The sequence below is a fragment of the Neovison vison genome, chromosome 11 (assembly GCF_020171115.1).
Source record: "Neovison vison isolate M4711 chromosome 11, ASM_NN_V1, whole genome shotgun sequence".
Taxonomy (NCBI): Eukaryota; Metazoa; Chordata; class Mammalia; order Carnivora; family Mustelidae; genus Neogale; species Neogale vison.
Genome location: NC_058101.1, coordinates 188,539,173 through 188,559,567, shown reverse-complemented (window position 1 = coordinate 188,559,567; position 20,395 = coordinate 188,539,173). Strand labels below are relative to the sequence as shown.

General features: G+C 38.8%; 1 protein-coding gene across 1 annotated transcript in view; it reads left to right on the top strand.

Annotated features, from left to right (window-relative positions):
- The window catches only part of PDGFRL (platelet derived growth factor receptor like), an 84,769-nt gene that overhangs the window by 15,998 nt on the left and 48,376 nt on the right, over nt 1-20,395 (top strand). Inside the window, exon 2 of the mRNA XM_044225504.1 lies at nt 17,868-18,165. Coding sequence (XP_044081439.1) covers nt 17,868-18,165 — 298 coding nt within the window. The remainder of the gene's footprint in view (nt 1-17,867; nt 18,166-20,395) is intronic.

The following is a 20,395-nucleotide window of genomic DNA, read 5'->3' as shown; positions in this document are numbered from 1 at the left end:
CTTATGGTTTGGGGTGCAATTGTAAATGGGATTGACTCCTCAATTTCTCTTTCTTCTGTCTTGTTGTTGGTGTAAAGAAATGCAACTGATTTCTGGGCATTGATTTTATATCCTGACACTTTACTGAATTCCTATACAAGTTCTAACAGATTTGGAGTGGAGTCTTTTGGGTCTTCCACATATAGTGTCTTATCATCTGCAAAGAGTGATAGTTTGACTTCTTCTTTGCTGATTTGGATGCCTTTAATTTTTTTGTTGTCTGATTGCTGAGGCTAGGACTTCTAGTACTGTGTTGAATAGCAGTGGTGATAGTGGACATCCCTGCCGTGTTCCTGACCTTAGGGGAGAAGCTCTCAGTTTTTCCCCATTGAGAATGATATTTGCTGTGGGTTTTTCATAGATGGCTCTGATATTGAGGTATGTACCCTCTGTCCCTACACTTTGCAGAGTTTTGATCAGGAAAGGATTCTATACTTTATAAAATGCTTTTTCAGCATCTATTGAGAGTATCATATGGTTCTTATTCTTTCTTTTTTAATGTGTTGTGTCACATTGATTCATTTACAGATGTTGAACCAATCTTGTAGCCCAGGAATAAATCCCCCTTGGTTGTGGTGAATAATCCATTTAATATACTGTTGGATCCAATTGGCTAGTGCTTTGCTGAGAATTTTTGCATCCATAGTCATCAAGGATATTGGTCTGTAATTGTCCTTTTTGTTGGGGTCTTTGTCTGCTTTTGGGATCAAGGTAATGCTGGCCTCATAAAATGAGTTTGGAAGTTTCCTTCCATTTCTATTTTTGTAACAGTTTCAGGAGAATAGGAATTAATTCTTCTTTAAATGTTTGGTAGAATTCCCCTGGGAAGCTATCTGGCCTTGGACTCTTCTTTGTTGGGAGATTTTTGATGACTGCTTCAATCTCCTTACTAGTTATGGGTCTGTTCAGGTTTTCTATTTCCCTGGTTCAGTTTTGGTAGTTTATAGGTCCCTGGGAATGCATCTATTTCTTCCAGATGGTCAATTTTCTGGTATACAGTTGCTTATAATATGTTCTTATAATTGTTTTATTACTTTGGTGTTGGTTGTTATCTTTCTTTTTTCATTCATAATTTTATTAATTTGGGTCCTTTCTCTCTCTCTCTCTCTCTCTTTTTTTTTTATAAGTCTTGCCAGGGGCTTATCAATCTTATTAATTCTTTCAAAGAACCAGCTCCTAGTTTCATTGATTTGTTCTATTCTTTTGGTTTCTATTTCATTGATTTATGCTCTGATCTTTATTATTTCTTTTCTCCTGCTGGGTTTAGCTTTCTTTCTTTCTTTCTTTCTTTTTTTAATATTTTATTTATTTATTTGACAGAGAGAGAGATCATAAGTAGGAAGAGAGGCAGGCAGAGAGAGAGAGGAGGAAGCAGGCTCCCTGTTGAGCAGACAGCCTGATATGGGACTCGATCCCAGAACCCTGAAATCATGACCTGAACCAAAGGCAGAGGCTTAACCCACTGAGCCACCCATGGGGTTAGCTTTCTGTGCTACTCTTTCTCCAGCTCCCTTAGGTGTAGTGTTAGGTTGTGTACTTGAGAACTTTCTTGTTTCTTGAGAAAGATTTGTATTTCTTAATACTTTCCTCTCAGTACTACCTTTGCTGTTTCCCAAGGATTTTGAACAGTGGTGTTTTCATTTTTATTTGTTTCCAAGAATTTTTAAAGTTCTTCTTTAATTTCCTGGTTGACCCATTCATTCTTTAATAGGATGTTCTTTAGCCTCCGGTATTTAAGTTCTTTCCAACTTTCCTCTTGTGATTGAGTTCTAGCTTCAGAGCAGTGTGGTCTGAAAATATGCAGAGAATGATCCCAATCTTTTGGTGATGTGATGTGATTTCTGTTGAGAAATCAACAGATGTGATACCACTTGAGACAGATATCTGTGATGTCTCTCTGGTCCAGTGTGTCATTTAAAGCCTTTATTTTCTTGCTGCTCTTTTGCTTAGATGATCTTTCCCTTTCAGTGAAGGGGGGGGGTGTTAAAATCCCCTACTATTATTATATTATTGTCAATGTATTTCTTTGATTTTATTGATTAGTTTTTATAATTGGCTCCTCCCATGTTAAAAGCATAAATATTTACAATTTTTAGATCTTCTTATTGGACAGACCCCTTAAGTATGCTATATCTACTGTTGTATGTTACAGACCTTCTGTCCTAAGCTTCTTTCAGGATTTTCTCTTTGTCACTGAGACTTGTAGGTTTTAGTATTAGATGGCAGGGTGAGGACCTATTTTTATTGATTTTGAAGGGGGGTTCCTCTGTGTCTCGTGGATTTTGATGCTTGTTCCCTTCACCAGATTAGGGAAATTCTCTGCTATAATTTGCTCCTATATACCTTTTGTTCCCCTGCTTCTTCTTCTGGTATCCCAATTATTCTAATTTTGTTTCATCTTATGGTATCACTTCTCCCTCAAATTCTCCCCTCGTGATCAAGTAGTTGTCTCTCTTTTGCTCAGCTTCTTTATTCTCCACCATTTGGTCTTCTGTATCATTAATTCTCTTTTCTGTCTCATTTATCCTAGCAGTAAGAGCCTCCATTTTTTATTGCACCTCATTAATAGCTTTTTTTATTTTAGCTTGGTTAGATTAGGTTTTTATTTCTCCAGAAAGGGATTTTATTCCTCCAGAAAGGGATTCTCTATTATCTTCCATGCTTTTTTTGAGCCCAGCTAGTGCCTTGATAATTGTCATTCTGAACTCTAGTTCTGGCATATTACTAATGTCTGTATTGATTAGGTCCCTAACCATCGGTACTGCCTCTTGTTCTTTTTCTTTTTTTCTTTTGTGGTAAGTTTTTCTGCCTTGTCATTTTATCCAGATAAGAATTGGTGAATGAGAGAGCAAAATTCTAAAATGGTAGCAACGACCCCAGAAAAATATACACTAACCAATCAGAAGAGACCTGAAACCCAGGGGAAGAAGGAAGTGGGTGGGGGGAGAAATTTTATATATATATATGGTGGTGAATAGAACAGAGCCACACACTTGATTTTGGGTGTATTTTAGTCTGTTGGAAGAAACGACCTCCCAAAAATTTTAAAGAAAGAAAAACTTATATACACACACAAAAATAAGGGTAAACACGATGAAGGGATGGACTATGACTGTAAAGATGAAAATCTTAAAAGATTCTAAAAAAGGAATATAACTGTAAAGATGAAAATTAAAAAAGATTCTAAAAAAGGAATTGGTAAGATAATATGTTGGTTGAAAACAAGAAAAAAAAAAAGGAGGAACGAATGTGATCAGGCTGGAGATTAGAACAAAGCCATGCACTGGATTTAGGGTATATTTTGCTCTATTAGAAGAAATTGCATCCCAAAATTATAAGGAAAAAAAACCTATGTTCAAAAAATAAGGTTAAATTCAATAAAGGGATAAAATGTAACTATAACAATAAAATTTTTTTAAATGATTTTTTAAAAATGTATTGATAAAATGAAATAATTAAAAAACGTTAAAATAGGAAAGAGGAACAATTTCAAAAATAGAATAAGAAAAAAATAAAATTAAAAAAATTTAACTTTGAAAGAGTAAAGGATCATGGGGGGAAAAAAGCCATGAATTCTATGTGTTGCTTTTCCCTAGCTCTGGAGTTCTGCATTTCTCATTGAGTAGTGAACTTGGTCTTGGTTGGATGTTCTTGCTGATTGTTTGGGGAGGGGCCTGTTGCAGTGATTCTCAAATGTCTTTGCCTGAGGCGGAATTGCACTGCCCTTGCCAGGGGCCAGGCTAAGTAATCTGCTTGGGTTCCCTTACTGGAGTTTTTGTTTTCTGAATGCATTCCATAGGGCTTTCGAGGACAAGAATGAAAATGGCGGTCTCCCAATTTCTGGCCTGGAGGAGCAGAGAGCTCAGCACCCCACTCCTCAGTACACCCTTAGAGGAAAGCAGTCAATCCCTCCCTCCCAGCTAGTCTCTGGCTGCACTCTGAACTCAACCAGCTCTGACCAAGTGTTTCTATCTCTGGCGCCCTGCCCTGTTTGGAGTCACCAAACCCAGCAGATTCTTGTAGCACATCCCTGCGCCACTCCTCTCAGAGGAGGAAGGAAGAGGATCTCTCTGGATCTGTCCCACAAGGGACTTGTGGGGTCCCTTCTTGAAGAGCAGTGGCCTGACTGGGCTTTGGAACATGGTTTAAGGTAACCCTGAGCTGAGAGCCCCCTCCTTGGCTCCATCTCTGCAGCTGGTTTCCTTCCCCCAGTACCTGGGATCTCTGCCACTCTCAGACACCCCTGGTCTTTTTGTGACCCCGCAGGTCCTGAGACCACACAGTCCCCAAGAGGGCTCCACCCCCTTCTTAGCCTTTGGAGTGACATCTCTCAGTGGAGCAGACTTCTAAAAGTTCCAATTTTGTGCTCCCCTGCTCTCTCACTTGCTGGGAGCTGACCCCTCCCCCCCATGGTCTCTCTTCCCATATATCCCCTCAGATTCACTTCTCTGCATATCCTACTTTCTGGAAAGTGCTTGATTTTCTGTTCCTAGGATTGCTGCTTTTCTTCTCTTCATCTCCTGTTGAGTTTGTGTGTTCAGAATGGTTTGATAACTACCTAGCTGAATTCCTGGGACCTCATGATATTTAGGTCTCCTACTCCTGGGACCTCATGATATTTAGATCTCCTACTCCTCCACTATCTTACTCCTCCCTCCTATGCTGTTTTCTATGGTGGCTGCACCCATTCACATTCTCACCAATGGTACAGGAAGGCTCCTTTTTATTCACATCCTCACCATCACTTTTTTCTTTTGTTGCTTTTGACCATTCTGACAAGTGTGAGGTGATGTCTCACTGTGGGTTGTGTTTTGTTTTGTTTAGTTTTTAAATAAAGTCTTGTTTTTAAAGATTTTATTTACTTACTTGTCAGATAGAGGAAAGAGAGTACAAGCACAGGGAGCAGCAGGCAGAGGGAGAAGCAGGCTCCCTGCTGAGCAAGGAGCCCCACATGGGACTCAATCCCAAAAACCTGGGATCATGACCTGAGCCAAAGGCAGATGCTTACCCAGGTGTCCTCTCACTGTGGTTTTGATTGGCATTTACCTGATGGTTAATGATGTTGTACAGTTTTTCATGTGTTTTTCTGCCATCTATATGTTGTCTTTGGAAAAATGTCTATTCAGGTTCCGTGTCTATTTTTTAAATTAATTTTTAAATTTTTAAAATTAACATATAATATAATATTAGCCCCAGGGGTACAGGTCTGTGAATTGCCAGGTTTCACACTTCACAGCACTCACCATAGCACATTCCTTCTTTGTGTCCATTTTTAAACCAGACTTTTTTTGGTGTTGAGTTGTGTCATATCTTTATTTTGAATATTAATCCCTCATCAGATACATAATTTGCAAATATCTTCTCCTGTTCATGAGGTTGCCTTTTCCTTTTGTTGATGGTTTCCTTTGCTGTGCAAAACGTTTCAGTTAGATATAATCTCAGCTGTTTATCTTTCCTTTTGTTGCCTTTGCCTATAGAGAGATCCAAAAAAATATTGCTAAGACCAATGTTTAAAATTTACTGCCTATGTTTTCTTTTAGGAGTTTTATGGTTTCAAGTCTTACATTTAGGTCTTTCATCCATTCTGATTTCATATACTGATTTGTATATTGATTTGATTTTTTAATTATGTTAGTCACCATACAGTTTGTCATTAGTTTTTGATGTAGTGTTCCAAGATTCATTGTTTATGTATAACACCCAGTGCTCCATGCAATATGTGCCCTCCTTAATACCCATTTGTACATAGTGTAAGACAGTGGTCCAGTTTCATTCTTTTGCATGTAGCTTTCCCATTTTCCCAACATTTTTTTTCCAACACCATTTCTTGAAGAGACTGTTTTTTGTATATTCTTATCCTCTTTGACCTTATAAGGGTTTACTGCTGGATTCTCTATTCTGTTCCACTGGTCTCTTTGTCTGTTTTTATATCAGTACAACACTGTTTTCATTTTTGTACTTGAAATCTGGGAGCACGATTCCTAAACCCTTGTTTTTCTTTCTCAAGATTGCTTTGGCTTTCTAGGGTCTTTTGTAATTCCATTCAAATTTTAGGAGTATTTGTTTCAGTTCTGTGAAAAATACACTGATATTTTGATGGGGTAGCACTGAATCTGTAAATTGCTTTGGGTAGTATAGACATTTTAATAATATTAATTCTTGTAATCCATGAGCATGCTACATCTTTCTATTTCTTTATGTCATCTTCATTTTCTTTCATCAATGTCACAGTTTTTCAGTCTTTTACCTTTTTAATTTATTTTTTACCTTTTTAATTTATTTTTAGATCTTTTACTCTTATTGAAGCAGTTTTAAGTGAGCTTGTTTTCTTACTTTACATTGATCTAGTTTATTATTAGTGTTACAGAAACACAACAGATTTCTGTATATTAATATTGTATCCTGTAACATTACTCAATTCACTTATCAATTCTAATAGTATTTTTGGTGGAGTCTTCAGGATTTTCCATATATAATATGATGTCAACTGCAAATAAAAACAATTTTACTTCCTCCTTATCAGTTTGGATGATTTTTTAAAAAGATTTTATTTATTAGAGAGAGAGCACAAGCAGGGGAGAGGGGCAGAGGGAGAGGCAGACTCTCCACCGAGCAAGAAGCCCAATGCAGGGGTCCATCCCAGGACCCTCACGACCTGAGCCAAAGACCAATGCTTAACTGACTGAGCCACCCAGGGGCCCTCAGATTGGATGACTTTTATTCATTTTTCTTGTCTGATTGCTGTGACTAGAACTCCTGGTAATGTTTTGAATAAAAGTCATGGGAATGGGCATCCACCTTGCAGCTTTTCATCATTGAATATGTTGTTAGCTGTGTGTTTTCATATAGCTTTATTATATTACATATAGTTTTATGTATTTCATATAGCTTTCATATAGCTTTATTATGTTGAGGTGTGTTTCATCTACACCATTTTGTTGAGAGTTTTTATCATGAACAGATGTTGAATTTTGTCAATTTTTTTCTGCATCTATTGAGAAGATCATATTTTTTTAAATTTACATATAATTATTATTAGCCCCGGGGTACAGGTTTGTGAATCACCAAGTTTACATACTTAACAGGACTGACCATATCACATACCCTCCCCATTGTCCATAACCCCACCACCTTCTCCTACTCCCCTCTCCGTGGCAACCTTCAGTTTGTTTTGTGAGATTAAGAGTCTCTTATGGTTTGTCTCCCTCCTGATTCCATCTTGTTTCATTTATTCTTTTCCTACCCCCCAAACTGCCCATGTTGCTTCTCAACTTCCTCATATCAGGGAGATCATATGAAAGTTGTTTTTCTCTGATTGACTTACTTCACTTAGCATAATACCCTCTAGTTCCATCCAGATCCTTGCAAATGGCAAGATTTGATTTCTTTTGATGGCTGCATAGTATTCCATTGTGTGTATATATACCACCTCTTCTTTATACATTCATCTGTTGATGGACATCTAGGTTCTTTCCATATTTTGGCTATTCTGGACATTGCTGCTATAAACATTCAGGTGCACGTGCCCCTTCTGATGACTACATTCATATCTTTAGGGTAAATACCCAGTAGTACAATTGCTGGGTAGTAAGGTAGCTCTATTTTCAACTTTTTGAGGAACCTCCATGCTGTTTTCCAGAGTGGTTGCACCAGCTTGCATTCTCACGAACAGTGTAGGAGGGTTCCCCTTTCTCCGCATCCTCGCCAGCATCTGTCATTTCCTGACTTGTTGATTTTAGCCATTCTGACTGGTGTGAGGTGGTATCTCATTGTGGTTTTGATTTGTATTTCCCTGATGCCAAGTGATGTGGAGCACTTTTCATGTGCCTGTTGGCTATCTGAATGTCTTCTTTTTAGAAATATCTGTTCATGTCCTCTGCCCATTTCTTGACTGGATTATTTGTTCTTTGGGTGTTGAGTTTGCTAAGCTCTTTATAGATTTTGGATACTAGCTCTTTATCTGATATGTCATTTGTCAATATCTTCTCCCATTCTGTCAGTTGTCTTGTGGTTTTGTTGACTGTTTCCTTTGCTGTGCAAAAGCTTTTGATCTTGATGAAGTCCCAATAGTTCATTTCTGCCCTTGCTTCCCTTGCCTTTGGGGATGTTCCTAGGAAGAAGTTGCTACAGCTGAGGTCAAAGAAGTTGCTGCCTGTGTTTTCCTCAAGGATTTGGATGGGTTCCTGTCTCACATTGTGGTCCTTCATCCATTTTGAGTCTATTTTTGTGTGTGCCATAAGGAAATCGTCCAGTTTCATTCTTCTGCATGTGGCTGTCCAATTTTCCCAACACCATTTGTTAAAGAGACTGTCTTTTTTTCCCACTGGACAGTCTTTCCTGCTTTGTCAAAGATTAGTTCACCATAAAGTTGAGGGTCCATTTCTGGGCTCTATTCTGTTCCATTGATCTGTCTGTCTGTTTTTGTGCCAGTGCCATAGTGTCTTGATGGTGACAGCTTTGTAATAAAGCTTAAAGTCTGGAATTGTGATGCTACCTACTTTGATTTTCTTTTTCAACATTCTTCTGGCTATTCGAGGTCTTTTCTGGTTCCATACAAATTTTAGGATTATTTGTTCCATTTCCTTGAAAAAAAATGGGTGGTGTTTTGATAGGGATTGCATTAAATGTGTAGATTGCTTTAGGTAACATAGACACTTTCACAATATTTGTTCTTCCAATCCAGGACCATGAAGGTTTTTCCATTTCTTTGTGTCTTCCTCAGTTTCTTTCACGAGTACTTTATAGTTTTCTGAGTATAGATTCTTTGCCTCTTGGGTTAGGTTTGTTCCTAGGTATCTTATGGTTTGGGGTGCAATTGTAAATGGGATTGACTCCTTAATTTCTCTTTCTTCTTTCTTGTTGTTGGTGTAAAGAAATGCAACTGATTTCTGGGCATTGATTTTTATATCCTGACACTTTACTGAATTCCTATACAAGTTCTAACAGATTTGGAGTGGAGTCTTTTGGGTCTTCCACATATAGTGTCTTATCATCTGCAAAGAGAGATAGTTTGACTTCTTCTTTGCTGATTTGGATGCCTTTAATTTTTTTGTTGTCTGATTGCTGAGGCTAGGACTTCTAGTACTGTGTTGAATAGCAGTGGTGATAGTGGACATCCCTACCCTGACCTTAGGGGAGAAGCTCTCAGTTTTTTCCCCATTGAGAATATTTGCTGTGGGTTTTTCATAGATGGCTTTGATGATACTGAGGTATGTACCCTTTGTTTCTATACTTTGCAGAGTTTTGATCAGGAAAGGATTCTGTATTTTATCAAATGCTTTGTCGCTAAGAATTGCTGCTCTTCTTCTCTTAGATCTCCTGTTGGATTTGTGGATGTTTGCAATGGTTTGATAAGCTATTTAGCTGCTCTCCTGCTACCCGATGTCATCTCGGTGTGCTACTTCTCTGCCATCTTGACTCCTCCCCCAATCATATGGTTTTTATCCTTTATTTTGTTAATGTGGTATATCATGTTGATTGATTTGCAGATACTGACCCATCCTTGATTCAAGGGAATAAATAATTCCTATTGCATCGTGATGTATAATACTTTTAATATATTGTTGACTGTGGTTTGCTAATATTTTTTGAGGATTTTTGCATCCATGTTCATGAGGAATATTTGCTTGTAATTCTCCTTTTTTGTAGTGTTTGTCTGGTCTTCGTATCAGAATAATAGTTTCCTCATAGAATGAATTTGGAAGCAATCCTTCTTCAGTATTTTGGAATAGTTTGAGAAGGTTAGGTATTAACACTTCTTTAAATGTTTGGTAAAATTTACCAGTGAAGCAATCTGGTTCTAACTTTTGTTCTTGGGATTTTTTGGTTACTCATCCAATTTAATTAGTAATCAGTATGTTCAGATTTTCTATTTCTTCTTGTTTCATTCTTAGAAGATTTTATATTTCTATGAATTCTTGCATTTCTTTTAGGTTGTAGAATTTGTTGATGTGTCATTTCTCATAGTAGTCTCTTGTGATTCTTTTTATATCTATTGTGTCGGTTGTAACTTCTCTTTAATTCTGATTTTCTTTATTTGGGTCCTGTTTTTATTCTTCATATGTCTGGATGAAGGCTTATCAATTTTCTTTATCTTTTCAAAGAACCAGTTTTTATTTCATCGATCTTCTTCTGTATTTTTTTTTTAGTCTTTTATTTGTTTTTCACCCGATCTTTGTTATTTCCTTCCTTCTACTAACTTTGGGCTCCCCGCCCCCCACCCAAGTCCTTTAGGTGTAAAGTTAGATTTGAGACTTCTCTTGCTTCTTGAGTTAGGTCTCTATCTCTATAAACTTCCTCTTAGAACAGTTTTGGTGCATCCCATAGATTTTGAAAAATTGTGTTTCCATCTCCATCTTCATTTGTCTCTAGGTATTTTTTATTTCTTTGATTTCTTCAATGGCCCATTAGTTGGCTAATTAAATTTTTTTTGGCCTCCATATACTTGTTTTTTCTTCTAGGGTTTTTTTTTCCCCCTCATAATTGATTTCCAGTTTCATTTTCTTGGGGTCAGAAAAGATGTTTGATATGATTTCAGTCTTCTTAAATTTACTGAAACTTGTTTTGTGGCCTCACATGTGATCTGTCCTGGTGAATCTTCTATATGCACTTGTAAAGAATGTGTTTTCTGTTGTTTTGGTATGTAATGTTCTGTATATATTTGTCTATATGGCTAATGTATTCCTCAAAGTCACTGATGCTTTATTGATTTTCTGTCTGGATGATCACTGATATAAGTGGGAGTTTTAGTCCCCTATTCTTGCTGCATTACTGTGAAATTTTTTATGTCTGTTAAAATTTGCTTTTGTATTTAGTGCTCCCATGTTGTGTGCATGGATATTTATAAGTGTTTATACCTTCCAGCTGGATTGATGCTTTTATCAGTATATAATATCGTTCTTTGCCATTTTTACAATCTTCATTTTAAAGTATCTTTTGTCTGGGAGCCCCTGGGTGACTCAGTCACCTAAGCATCTAACTCTTGATTTCAGCTTGGGTCATAATCTCAGGGTGATGAGCATGGAGTCTGTTTAGGAATCTCTCTCTCCCTCTATCCTCCCTCCCTGATTCACACTCACTCCTTCTCTGTGAAATAAATAAACAAACAAACTCTTTTGTCTGGTATAAATATTTTTACCCCAGGTCTTTTTTTTTCTTAAATCTCCATTTGTATGGATAATCTGTTTTTATCCCTTCACTTTTGGTTGGTGTGTATGTCTTTACCTCTGAACTAAGTCTCTTATATTCAGCATAAAGTTGGGTCTTGTTTTTCAAATTATCACTTACCCTATGTCTTTTGATTGGAGCACTTATCAACATTTAAAGTAATTATTGACATATATACTTACGGTGTTTTGTGCATTGTTTTCTCGTTGCTTTTATAGTTCTCTTTTCCCTTTCTCATCTATTGCTCTCTTGTGACTTGATGACTTTCTTTAGTGCTATGTTTAGAAATCTCTCTCTCTCTCACTCCTTTGTAAAATTTTTCTAGGTTTTTTGTTTCTGGCTACCATGAAATTTATATATAACATCCTATGTATATAGCAATCTATTTTAAGTTAATCGTTGCTTAAGTTTGAACACATTTTAAAAGCACTCTGCTATATTTTTACCTTTCCCATGTTTTACATATGTTATATCATATTACATTTTTTGGTATGTGTATCCATTATATAATTATTGTAGATAGTTGATTTTACCACTTTTGCCTTTTAAAAAAAAACTTATTTAATTTATTTGACAGACAGAAATCACAAGTAGGCAGAGAAGCAAGCAGAGAGAGAATGGGAAGCACGCTCCCACTAAGCAGAGAGCCTGATGCGGGGCTTGATCCCAGGACCCTGAGATCATGACCTGAGATGAAGGCAGAGGCTTAACCCACTGAGCCACCCAGGCGCCCCACTACTTTTGTCTTTTAACCTTCACAAGAGCTTCATAGGTGGTTGGTCCACTTCCTTTACTCCATTTGCTTTTACTAGTGAGATTTTTTTCTTTCACAATTTTCTTCCACTTATTTTTCCTCTTAAATAGTCCCTTTAACATTTCTTATAAGGTCAGTTTAGTGGTGATGAACCCTTTTAACTTTTGTTTGTCTGGGAAAATTGACCTCTTTTTCAATTTTGAATGATAATCTTGTGGGGTAGAGTATTCTTGATTATAGTTTTTTTCTTTTGGCACTTAGAATATATTATAACACCCCCTTCTGGCCTGTGAGGTTTCAGCTCAAAACCCAACTGTTTTGTGTGTTCCCTTGTACACAACTAGTTGCTTTTCTCTTGCTGCTTTCAAGATTCTATATCTTTAATTTTTGATATTCAATTGTAATGTGTCTTAGTATGGGTATCTTTGGGTTAATCTTGTTTCAGGCTTTCTGTGCTTCTTGAACTTGAATGTCTGTTTCTTTCCCTAGGTTAGGAATGTTTTCAGCCATTATTTTTCAAATAAATCTTCAGTCCTTTTCTGTCTTCTGGCAACTCTATAATGCAAACGTTAGTATGCTTAATGTTGTCCTAGAGATTCCTTAAGCGATTATCATTTTTTTAAATCTTGTGTGTTATTCCCAGTACCCTGTCTTCCAGATCATGGATCCACTTTTCTGCATTTTCTGATCTGCTATTGATTCCCTTTAGGGTATTTTTTATGTCCGTTATTATATTCTTCAACTCTGATTGGTTCTTTTTAATATTTTCTTTCTCTTTGTTGAAGTTCCCACTGTATTCATCCATTCTTTCCCTGAATCCAGTGAACATCTTTATGACCTTGACTTTGACCTCTTTATCAGATAGAGTGCATATATCTTCATTTTGTTTAGTCCTATTTAAGGATTTGTCTTGTTCTTTTGTTTGGAATATATTCCTCTGTCTCCTCATTCTCTCACTCTCTATGTTTTTATGTTTTAGGGAGATGAGCTACATCTTCCAACCTTGAAGAATATTGTGTCATGTAAAGGGTGTCCAGTGAGGCCTGGAAGTGCAGTCCTTTTGGTCACCAGAACCAGATATTCCAGGGTCACCTTGTGTGGGCTGCATGTGCCTTCCTGCTGTGACTAAAACACAGCTGCCGTGGGCGTACTTTTGGGTGAGGCTAGTCATGTGGGGGCCACTTTGGGGGTGCACTGCTCCTGGCAGAGGTCAGCGACCTGATGGAGTTAGGCAGGAGCTGTCAAAGTAACAACCTTTTCCTTGAGTAGAAGTGTTTCTTCTTAGAAATTACTATTTTAAGAAAATGATACTTTAAGAAATAGTAAGAGGGTATTTTGGAGTGAGTCTCTCAAAGAGAGTAGGGAAAGGAAAGCCTCTCATCTTTATATTTTCTTCTCCCAAGTGTCATTGCTTTCTTACCTCCTCAACGTTGTTCTTGGCAAAGTGTATGTATTCTTGTGGGGTGTTCCATGTGGAACCAAAAAATTAGAGTAGGGCATGTTCATCAGTTTATATAACTCACTAGGGAAGCCCTAAGCTACTCAGCCAATTTACGGTGTAATTATTTTCATACAACCCTCATGTCGGACCTTTACCCTTAACTGTCCATGAGAAGAAAAAGGCAAACAGCTACAGATCTTTATATTAATGACAGTATTCATATATAGTCTTCCTGTGAGCAGCTGTCAATGATTCTGCTAGTGAATTTGTTGGTTTTTTTTTTTAACTTCTCCAACATAATTCTAGTCTATAGAATTACAGAGGTTAATAGTTAAATTACTTTTATTAAGGGGTGATTGCAATCCTCAATTAGTGCCAAAAGGTTACAGTCCTTTGTCTTGTTTACTTCTTATTTTATAACATTTATTCATTTATTTTGGAGACAGGCTTTTGACCAGTGTCTCTTCACTTAGGGATTCTAATGTATGCCTTGGAAAAGCATACCCAGCCCTTCCAGGAAGGTTGTACTCGCCTCCCTGGCATCATGTTCTGTTTGATTTGGAACTTCTTGTCAAAGCCTGGGGCGTATCACACAAAGAAACCATTTAGACAGGGTGTTATGCATGAGATTTTGGTGGGGAGAGGGGGGGCGGGTAGAAGAAGAAGAAAAAGAAAAGAAACTGTTACAATATGCTAATCTTTTAAGTGACTCAAGAGACAACAGCATGAACCAGAGAAGACTCTAGACCTGACATCCAAGGATCTGTTTCTTAGATAACTTCTTAGTAACCTGCAGTGAGCTACTTGACGTCTGTGCTCAGTTATTTCACCTGTAAATTAGGAAGAATATTAGCTTCATTGCTTCCATTACAAATTTATCATGGAGATCACCGTGAGATGTTATCACAAGACAACCACAAAATAGCAAGTAGCACTTAACTAGCACTTACTTATTATGGGCCAGACAATATTTTCAGTGTGTTAAATGTATTAACTCATGTAATCTTCCACAAGTATTGATAAGATAGTCATTGTTAACCTATAATTCTCAATTTATAGATGAACAAACAGAGAGAGGGTAGGTAACATCCTGCTGTGACATAGCTAGTAAGTGGCAGTCAGGATCTGAAGTCAATAGTGATATTTAATGATGTATGAATTTTATCACTTATTTCTCTATAAAATACACAACTATGCTATCATCTCAAAAACACAATGGTAATGGGCTTTTGCTTTTATTTATCTGTAATATAAATTTTTCAGATCTTTGGAAAATAATTTACATAGGTAGAAAAGTCATGTTCTTTAAGAAGTTAGAAATGGAGTTTGGGAATCACTCAATCCCAGGTCTGTCTGTATGCCTTATGGGGTCAGAAAGCTGGCTCTTGTAACTTAGTGTCACTGTTATCAGACCTTGGACCAATTCCACCATCAGGTAGATGGACCAACTATACAGTTAGATCAGTTGCTATGTCTATTTGTTGAACAAGTCAAATTACTTTGCAGGGATAATACCACATTTGGATGCATAATATCCCTTATTAGTTTCCTGAGAAACAGAGTCCCACTGGATCTGAGAGTTAGAAGTCAGGTGAGTTGCGCTGTTTGTCTAAATTCCATTGGATTTACAGCCAGTTGTGGTCATTTTTGATACCCTGGATTCCTGTTCCATGATAAAGAAAACACATCAAATTCAACTTTAGCCCAGAAGTCCATGAATCCCATAGGCACAGTGCGTTCGAAATGCCTGCAAAGCACAGATGACGGACATTCTCATGGTACAACAGAATGTGCTACCTTAAGTAAAGTACGGTGATTTTCACTCTGTTGCAAAACTGAGATTTAAGTTCACAACTGACGTTGCTGGATGAGTGCACTCATGTTGATTTGACATGTGCCTGGTGGTTACAGGGCTTCTCCTTCTAGAAGGTTGGGGAAATATGTGCATGTGTGCCACTGCCCACCCTCCATTGTCATTAGAACTTTGAGGGTAAATAAGGCAAATGTGCAGGATCAGGGGATGTCTTGGCGAACAGCAGGTTCAGCAGCAGGCACTGGGGACTCACCTTGGAGTCTGGGGCTCAAGGACACAACTGTGCTCTCTGGAAGGACTGAAGAAGCTCAGCAGGGCCCATGATCCAGAGCAGCTAGAGGAAAGAAGGCCTAGGGAAAGAAGGAAGGGTCTCAACGGGCCCCGAAGCCATGGAAAAAAGAACAGGGCTCGGACAGCAAGACATATAAGCCCAAAGAAGGCAGCAGGCTGAGGAGTTGATGTTGATGGATACTGGGATCAGAGTGGGGTTGGTTCCAGAGTCTGGGCTCAGCTGAACTAAAAGCGGAATCTGAATGGCTCCTGTTTCAAAGGGCACAGGGCAACATGCAAAGGAAGCCAAGCTTACCATTAAGCAGTTGAGTCCAGAGCAGCTAGATTTTTAGAGCCTTAAATTTTGGCTTCATGAAACACTCACAAACTGTTCACATGCCTGTAACTAGCCCAGATCAAGAGGGAATGTTCCTGGAAATTCCCCTCATGTCCCCTCCTGGTCATCTCACCCCTTCAAGGACAATTACTACCAGACTTCTAACCTCAGGAGTTCAAACAGGAAGTTTCTAAAAATTGAGTTTCTGGCACTTATAAATCAGGAAATCTGCATTTCTGCCATCCTTTGAGGTCTCAGATCCAGCAAGTGTGGGCATGTACTCTCTGCAGGCAGGGAGTTGTCCCTGCTGAAGCAGGAGCAGCTGTCCCTTAGGGAGGCCATGGCCTTACCAGGCCCACTTGGCTTATCTTTTGTGGCCACCTGCCTGGCCCACCCGTATAAGAGCTTGCAACACTTACCTTTTTCTATTTCTTGATCCCTGTTTATACTTTTGACCACCCTGAGTCTTAAGTACTCCAACATAGTATTAGTTAAATAAATACATCAAAAAGGAAAAACATTTCTTCTGCTTTATCACTCTTTCTCATTTTCTACATATGCCTTGTATTTGTATAATCTTGGCCAAGCCTTGTGTTGCTATCTATTTAAAAAATATACAGGATACTTACCTACATAGGTACATACTTGACACTGCAGAAAGAGTCAGAAGACTTGAATTCTACTCTCACATTCTGCCACCAACCAGATGAGTGTAACAGCGTCTCCTTTTTTAAATGTATAATGTAAGAATTTTACCTAAATGACCTCTCAGGGCCCTGTAAGTTGGGACATTTAGTAATTTTGTGGGTAACTAGTGAGGTTGTCCTTGAGTTCGTGCAGAGAGAGAGGGGAGACTGAAACTGCATGAACTTCTTCTCATCCTTTCTGGGCAAACACAAGTCCAAGTCTGTGCAGGCATGTGGGACATTCTGGAGCCCAGAGGCATAACAAGGGAAGGAAAGTGGGAGCCATCCTCCCTGGATGCAGGCAAGCAGGGGTGGACATCTATAGAGAAAGGAAAAACAGTGATAAAATAGACTCTAATTAGATCGTCTTTTTATTATCACCTTTTGCCAGCAATTATCAACAACTTTGGTGATCAAATAATCTCCTACCCCCCCAATATTTTGTTGGCCAAGTTCTAAACCATTGCTATAGTTACTGTTGAGCTTTTAATAACTTCTTAGGAAATTTTTTTTTTTTTTTTTTACTTCTTAGGAAATTTTAAATGAGCACGGATTTGGGGCACCTGAGTGGCTCAGTCGGTTAAGTGGCCAGCTGGGTTTTAGCTCAGGTCATGATCAGGGTCATAGGATGAGCCCCCTGTTGGGTTCTTTGTTCAGTGGGGAGCCTGCTTGAGATTCTCTTTCTCTCCCTCTGCTCCTTGCCCCACTCATGTGCGTGCTCTCTCTCTAAGACAAATCTTTAGAAAATAAAAAATAAATGAGGGAATATTTGGGACTTACTTCTTCCTAAGCTTTGTATGCTATATGGACAACGTCCATATGGACATCGTCCATCCAGATACACCAAGACTCCGCTGTGCGCAATCCTTTGGGAGAAAGTTCATAGTGGCCTGAACTCCTCTGAGAGGGTTTATGGTGCAGTTGGTGTCTGTACTCCCTGGAGATGACATTCTCCTGCATTTAAACAGTAAATTCAGAACGAACAGTGATATCTCTGAGGCCACAAGGATGGGCAACAACTTTGAGCAGCTCTGATGCTGCCATTCTCTGTGACCCCTTAGGGACTGCGAGACAGGGTGAACTACAAGAAATGGTCTTGTTATTTGGTAAGTGCAAATTTTAGCTCATAATGTGCAATGAGGTAAATTGCTGAATTGGAGTAAAATCTTTGAAAATGAAATATCTTACCTCTCAGTGAGTCATTGTTTTCCCACAGAAGGATGAACTAAGAAAATAAGGATCATTCCTGAAAATAATTTTCACGGAGGAGAAGAGTGTCCAAAGTTTACCTGTTTTAGGTGCAGAATCCTCTGGTTCATTAGTACTTGAGTTGCATTGTTCTCTCTTCACTTTTGTCCTAGTTACTGGCCAACTGCTTCCCAAGAACAAGCGTCCAAAGGAACCTGGAGAGAATAGAATCAAGCCTACCAACAAGAAGGTGAAACCCAAAATTCCTAAAATAAAGGACAGGGATGCAGCTGATGCCCCACCAAAGACTCAATCTATAATGATACATATGATGGATAAAGGCCGCTTCCAGAAGCCTGCAGCAACCCTGAGCCTGACCGCAGGCCAAACTCTAGAGCTTCGATGTAAAGGGAACAAGATTGAATGGAGTTATCCCGCCTATCTTGACACCTTTAAGGACTCTCGCCTTAGGTGAGCATTTGTTTGTTTATTTTTACTTACGTTGGTCCAGGGTTTAGTGTTAAATATGGTGTTGTTTCTGCCATCTACCATTTCACCCTCATAGCTTATACAAAAATGAAAGCTCCATGAGTAAAAGCCATAGATTTTATTTCTTTGTCCTTTTTTTAAAAAATTACTGCAAATACTATCCACATGGGTTAAAATGGTGAAATTTTATTGGAAGCCAAAAGACAAATAGTTGAAACCACGATGCATAGATATTGAAGAATTCATACCATGAAAATAATGAGCCCAATCACTGCTTTCTGTTATTTTGTATGTGATCATAATGAAAACCGAAATGATCTAACTGGAGATGCCTGTAAGCACATTGAGGAGACAGCAACTTAAACTGATTTTGAACTTCTCAGCTGCTTCTGATTTGTGTTTACTTTTCTGAGTATGTGAGGTTCACGTTCAGAGCCTCAGTTGCTAAGAGGGTTACGTTTGAATGAGTATCTTCTGGTGCCTGGTTTCTTGCACAAGAAAAGTGGCGAAGATGATGCTTAGGAAAAGTGTTAAAAAGCAAGAACACGGAGCACACTTAAGTGGGTCCTGGTAGGACCCCAGGGCCTTAAGGGCTGAGGTTCCAGCGCATCTTTGTGGGGGTTGCCCAGAAATCCCCGGGGTTCCTTTTTCTCATGCACAGAATGAAGGGATCTGACTGCATGACTTCTAAGAATCTTTCCAGCTTTTTCTTCATATGATTCAGGAAAAGAAATCTATGCAGGATATTGTCTGGGATGACTCAAATGGAGAAAGAATGAGGATCTTAGGATCAAAAATTTGGGGCATTTCTGACAGGTTCATTTTCCATACAAACTCCACCCCGAGACATCTTCCCTTCCCTCCAGGCCACGGAACATGGCAGCTGGGACACTAAACTGGGGAGCATCCTTGCCTTCCCCCTCAACTCCCCTCATGCCCCCACATCCTCTCAATCCGTGAACCCGTCCAATCACAGTCCCAGCCAATGTTGTCCCTCATCCCCAATCCTGAAATGCAGTAACCACACCCAGATGTCCTCCTGGACTTCTTCTCACAGCCACTGGGCTGAGGTCTTAAGATCTGAACATGACCTTTCCCTACTTAAAGAGTAGGGCTCCACTGGGGATAAAGTCCAACATCTTCACCTGATAGATGAGACCCTCCCTAAGCTCAGAATCTCTGTAAAGTCACCTCTAATCTCTAGATTAGTATCTCTGCTTTCACTAGCCTGGGCTCCTCTTACCCTGTAAGATCATCAAATGTGCCCAGCTCCCTCCGGGCCCCCTCGTCAACCTGGCCAACTTCAGCCTGCCTGTGGCTTTCTCAGGGAAGCCTGTCCCGCCTCCCTGGGTTTGCTTTCCCAAGGCCCAGGATGCATCCTCTTTGATCACTCTTTATACTTAGGACTCCTTTTTTTAAAATCTGTGTTTTTCGTGGGGCTTAACTCAGTCCTTCGCATTTAGCTTTAGCTATCGAGTGACTAGACAATCTTCTCCCACTTCTGACAAACATACACCTTAGAGAATAAATAAGTTAAAATATATACAAGTAATCTCTCTCCATCTTACTGCCTTCTTGTATTAAGACTCTTTCCCATTTTATTCTGAGGATACTCTTCTGGTGTTAGGAGATGTAATCTTGTAGACTTTTCCTTGAGGGATATTGGGAGATATGGAATGGAGAATGGAGAGTGGTGTGTGTGTGTGTGTGTGTGTGTGTATTAAAGTATGTGTGTGCATCCCCTGCTTGGGAATTTAGAAAGATTTACTACCATTTACTACCTTTCAAATGATTTAGTTCCCAAAGTGAGATTTACATACTTAAAAAAAAAAACCCTCATAATTGAGCTTTTTAAAATCATTCTGAACAGTTAATCTTTGACTTACCGTATATTTTCAAAAGATTTTATTTATTTATTTATTTGACAGACAGAAATCATAGGTAGGCAGAGAGGCAGGCAGAGAGAGAGGAGGAAGCAGGCTCTGCTCAGAACAGAGAGCCCGATGTGGGGCTCAATTCTAGGACCCTGGGATTATGACCTGAGCTGAGGGCAGAGGCTTTAACCCACTGAGCCACCCAGGTCCCCCGACTTACAGTATTTTAAACCTAGATGATTTGGCCCTTGAAGATATAGTATTTTCCAGAAATATTTTCAAAGTTGTATTAGCCAGAATACTTTTGAAAATATCTTAAGTGAACATGAATCTGAATG